This window comes from Portunus trituberculatus, chromosome 1 (genome assembly GCF_017591435.1).
Source record: "Portunus trituberculatus isolate SZX2019 chromosome 1, ASM1759143v1, whole genome shotgun sequence".
Taxonomy (NCBI): domain Eukaryota; kingdom Metazoa; phylum Arthropoda; class Malacostraca; order Decapoda; family Portunidae; genus Portunus; species Portunus trituberculatus.
Window position 1 is genome coordinate 6,711,997 of NC_059255.1, and position 5,751 is coordinate 6,717,747.

General features: G+C 36.4%; 1 protein-coding gene across 2 annotated transcripts in view; it reads right to left on the reverse strand.

Annotated features, from left to right (window-relative positions):
* Window positions 1–5,751, reverse strand: part of LOC123500963 (CD109 antigen-like) — a 32,897-nt gene that overhangs the window by 1,483 nt on the left and 25,663 nt on the right. For both annotated transcript variants that reach the window (XM_045249571.1, XM_045249541.1), the window contains exon 8: window positions 502–726. In XM_045249571.1, coding sequence (XP_045105506.1) covers window positions 502–726 — 225 coding nt within the window. The remainder of the gene's footprint in view (window positions 1–501; window positions 727–5,751) is intronic.

Consider the following 5,751-nt stretch of genomic DNA (forward strand, 5'->3'; position numbering starts at 1 on the left):
CTGTGGGAGGGAGACGGGGAGAGAGAGAGTGAGAGAAAGAGAGAGAGAGAGATCAATACACCCATAGCACACCCCTACACACCTAAAACACCCCAATACACTCAAAACACACTCCGAAAACACCCCAATACACCCAATACACACCAAACACACCCCATTACACACCCAAAACATCCTTATACACACCCAAAAACACCCAATACACCCAAAACACACCCAAAGACACCAAAAACACATTTCAACACACCGCAACACATCAAAAACACCCAAAACACACCCCAATACATCAAAAACACCCCAAAACCCAAACACCAAAAACACCCAAAACACACTCCAATACACCAAAAACACACCCCAACACATCAAAAACACATCTCAACACATCCCAACACATCAAAAACACCCAAAACACACCGCAACACACCCAAAACACACCCCAACACATCAAAAACATTCAAAACACACCCCAACACACCCAAAACACACCCCACAGACACTTACATAGAATCTGAACGGCATAGGGGGCCTCAACACCTGCGGAGACTCCCCCAAGAAGGTTAGACGAATGGCTGAACTGAAGATCCTCGTGGTGGCATAAGCAGCATTCGTGGTGTCCCAGTGCGCGTCTCCTACCGTTGCTGTCACAACCACCTCACCGTCACCGCCTCCCACGACAAGCTCCTCCAGTTCAGACACCAGGAATTTGAAGTGGAAGATGCCTGCGAACTGTGGAGAGGTGGAGAAGTGAATGGAGAGGAAAAAGGAGAGACAGAGACAGAGAGAGAGAGAGAGAGAGAGAGAGAGAGAGAGAGAGAGAGAGAGAGAGAGAGAGATTGGGTTTATTAGTTCTAGTGTTGTTTTAGTGTGTTTTGGGGTGTTTTTGGTGTTTTGGTGGAGAGAGAGAGAGAGAGAGAGAGAGAGAGAGAGAGAGAGAGAGAGAGAGAGAGAGTGTGTGTGTGTGTGTGTGTGTGTGTGTGTGTGTGTGTGTGTGTGTGTGTGTGTGTGTGTGTGTGTGTGTGTGTGTGTGACTGTTTCAACACCTACATCTACACACACACATGTACACAATTTATCTACGTACACAGGCCCCGCTCTAATAATAATAATAATAATAATAATAATAATAATAATAATAATAATAATAATAATAATAATAGTAATAGTAATAGTAAGTAGTGCAGGATAGAAAAGTTAGATAAATTACATAATAAGCAATAAAATAGGTAACTAAATGCATATATACACAAACTATATATGAGAAAGCAAGATAATAACAGAAATGTGAAAATAAATAAATAAATAAATAAATAAATAAATAAATAAATAAAATAATGTCAGTTTATTATTATTATTATCATTATTATTATTATTATTTGTTATCAGAAATTCTTGTTTTATTTACTTATTCTCCGTTTTCTTTCTTTGCTTCATTTGATATCATGTTTCTTTTATCAATTTTTTTTTTCACTTCAGAATTCTAAACTGGTGGTGGTGGTGGTGGTGGTGATAGTGGTGGTGGTGGTGGTGGTGGCGATGAGCTGTACATTCATTCTCTCTCTCTCTCTCTCTCTCTCTCTCTCTCTCTCTCTCTCTCTCTCATTTACAAGTTAAATAAAAAGAAGTGAAAAAATTTAAATACAAAAAACTGAGCTGCTTCAGAGAGAGAGAGAGAGAGAGAGAGAGAGAGAGAGAGAGAGAGAGAGAGAGAGAGAGGTAATACATTTTCTTTTCTTTTTATCCAAATATTTTTTTCTTTGGGTACAATTTCTTGCAACGCTGCCAACTCTCTCTCTCTCTCTCTCTCTCTCTCTCTCTCTCTCTTAAGAATGAGATTAAATTACTTTGAGTTGAAAGAAGTTTTTATTATTTCGTGAGAGAGAGAGAGAGAGAGAGAGAGAGAGAGAGAGAGAGAGAGAGAGAGAGAGAGAGAGAGAGAGAGAGAGAGAGAGAATTTTCACTAACAAAAGAAAAAAGCAAAATAAAGAAAAAAAAAAAACAAAACAATGAGGAGGAGGAGGAGGAGGAGGAGGAGGAGGAGGAGGAGGAGGAGGAGGAGGAGGAGGAGGAGGAGGAGGAGGAGGAGGAGGAGGTGGTGTGGTGTGTGGTGGTGATAGGAAGAAAGTGTCAGATGATGATGATGATGTTGTTGTTGTAATATAAGAAGGGAAAACAAAGGAAGAACAACAGAACAAGTAAAAAGAAAGAAAGAAAGAAAGAAAGAAAGAAAGAAAGAAAGAAAGAACACTCACGAGAAAACTGCTTCTATTGTTTGAGTGATACCAGGGTCTCTAATAGTAGTAGTAGTGGTCTCTGATAGTAGTAGTAGTAGTAGTAGTAGTAGTAGTAGTAGTAGTAGTAGTAGTAGTAGTAGTAGTAGTAGTAGTAGTAGTAGTCATAACGAAAGGATAATATTAATGGTAAAAAAAATAAGATAATAGTAGTAGTAGTAGTAGTAGTAGTAGTAGTAGTAGTAGTAGTAGTAGTAGTAGTTCATCAAAATGCAACAATCTTAATATTCTATAAAAATCAGAATCATTTTCATAAACCACCATCACTACTACTACTACTACTACTACTACTACTACTACTACTACCACCACCACTACTACTACTACTACTACAATTAACTTGGTTGCATAAAAGTAATTTCTCTCTCTCTCTCTCTGCAATCAATAAAATAGTGATAGTAATAGTAGTAGTAGTAATAATAATAATAATAATAATAATAATAATAATAATAATAATAATAATAATAATAATAATAACAACAATAACAATACAGCAAACCCTCACTATATCGGATCAACTTGGGAAACACCTTGCCGAAATACCCCAAAACTCCGAAAAAACCCGATGTCCGTTTCCCCGCCTGAAATAACGGCAAGCGTCCGAAGTATAAAAATAAACTGGTTACTATACGGACACTATCACCTATACGTATGTACTGTGCAGAGGCAGGTGAGAGACGCGCGAGTGACCGTAGTTGTGATCAGTAAGGCCCATATTATGAAACACTTCTCTCTCTCCTTCACTGTTTTCTAAAGGCTCCACTTGAAGGTGCTCGTGTTTTTAAGGGTGTTTTCATGGTTCTAGTGATAGATTGGCAAGATTTCTAGTTTGTTTAAAGGAGAAATTGTCTTGAAAATCTCTACTCGTGTTTTTAAGAGTATTTTCATGATTCTGGTGATGAATTTGCAAGCTTTCTAGTTCATTAAAAGGAGAAAGTGTCTGGAAATCCCTGCTATTTGCCCCTATTCGTGTTTTTAAGAGTATTTTCATGATTCTGGCGATAGATTTGCAAGATTTCTAGTTTGTTTAAAGAGGAATGTCTAGAAAACCTGACTCGTTGTGTGTGGCCTTGGAAAACTGACGTAGTGAGAGGGTAAGACGTTTCTGAATACGAACAGGAGTCAACCCCACGTGGTGATGCGTAGGGGATTTGGGGAAGAGAGGGAGGGGAGGGGGTGTTTGGTTGGCGGGAAACTGTACTGGACGCTTGCCACTTATATCGCCGCGCATCCGATCAAAACCAAATTAGTCCAGTGGCAATGTAGCGTCCGAAATAAGCGATATCCGACTTGTGTGTCCGATATAGAGAAGGTTCACTGTAATTATAACAAAAAACGGGAATACCCACTCAAAATTTCAGGGCAAACTTTGATAAATTAAAAAAACAAACATACGAATACAGAACAATAAATATAAACAGCCAGTAATGAATAGCCAAGCATACAAACCAACATACACACACACACACACACTACGCGCCTAAAATAAACACACTGATACAATAAAATAAAGAAAATAAAGGAGAATAAATTAACTAGTAGAGAAAAACAATAAAATCTGGAAAATTACAAAAAATATGAGAAAATTTTGGTAAGGATGGAAATAAACACACTAGCCTATACGTACACAAACACGCACATAGGCAAGATATACGTACATACATACGCACATACACAAACGTACACGATGCAACTAGCCAATCCAAACAAAGAACGAAAAGATTAAGGAGGAAATGTTGACTTGTTGAAAGAAAATTTGTACGTATTTATCTTATCTATTTATTTATTGTTAGTGAAAAGATTATTATTTTTAATGTATTTATATTTATTTTCTATTTATTTGACCTATTAATCATTCTTTATTTAATTTTGCCTATTTGTTTGATGAAAGAAAAAATATACGTATTTTTTTTTTTTTGTTAGTGAAAAGATATTTGTTGCTTTATTTATTTGTTTGATGAAAAATAATTATGGGTATTTATTTTCCATTTTTATTTATTTATCTATTTATTCTTTTTGTTTTAGTGAAAAGATTTTTTTTTTTTTTCATTCGTTTTTCTTTACGTGATCTAAATCGAATTAGTTTTTATAAGATGTGTAATTTTCTCTTTTTCTTGTTTTTATCAATATGTAAATTTCTCTTTTCCTTCTTTTTATCAATGTGTAATTTCTCTTTTCCTTCTTTTTTTCATCATAACTTGAATGCAACTGTTTGATGGCGGGACAAATGTAGCGAAGATATGTGCTCATACTAATAATACATCTTTACAATCTCCTATCTTATCTTTTATTTGCACATTTGAATCTTATTATTATTGTCTATTTTTCATATTTTCAATCTTATCATTATCATTCTTTCACTATTTCAAGAACGTTAATAAAAATGTTGTGGGATGAGATAATTAATAGTTTTTAATTAATATCTTTTCAATTCTAGCTTTCTCATTTAAATTTTTTTGGGCATATTTGGAATCTTATTGTTATTACTGCATCTATTTATCATAACTTGGATAGAAAGAGTTTGAAAGAGATATATGTACTGTAACTAATATATCTACAACTGTTATTGTAGTAGTAGTAGTAGTAGTAGTAGTCGTAATAGTAGTAGCAGTAGTAGTTATCGTTACAAAGCCCTAAAATGAACAAAAGTATAGTAGTAGTAGTAGTAGTAGTAGTAGTAGTAGTAGTAGTAGTAGTAGTAGTAGTAGTAGTAGTAGTAGTAGTAGCAGTAGCAGTAGTAGTAGTAGTAGTGAGTGTGAGGCTGACAACTTACTCTGTGATTCTTTTTGTAACAGACCGTGACTTGATGTACTGAGTTGCCGCCGCGCGTCTGAAAGCAAGCGTAACCTGTCATACTAAACCACTCACCACTACGCTACTGTCACCTAACCTCACCTCACCTCACCACTCTAAGCTACTGTCACCTTAACCTCACCTAACCACACTATGCTCTGTTACCTAAAACCTGTCATATTAACACTCGCTACTATGCTGTCACCTATAACCTATCCTAACCTGCCACACACTCACTACTATGCTGCCAACCTAACCTAACCTAACCTATCTTAACCTGCCACACTGACAAACTTACTACTGTCACCTGTCACCTGTCTGTCTATCACCTGTCTTTCTGCTACCTGTCTCTCCTGTCACTTTTTACCTGCCTGTCACCTGTTATCTATCTATCCATTTATCTCTATTTACCATCAGTCACTTTCTACCTGTCTATCTGTCACTATCTCTGTCGTCTATCTATTTTCATACCAACTGTTACTTGTTTCATTACCTGTCTGTTACTCCTATACCAGCTGTCTGTCATTCGTATACCACACATAACCTCAATACCACCTGCCATCTAATTCCTATATACCAGCTGTCTGTCATTCATATACCACACATAACCTCAATACCACCTGCCATCTAATTCCTATATACCACCTGTCTGTCATTCATATACCACACA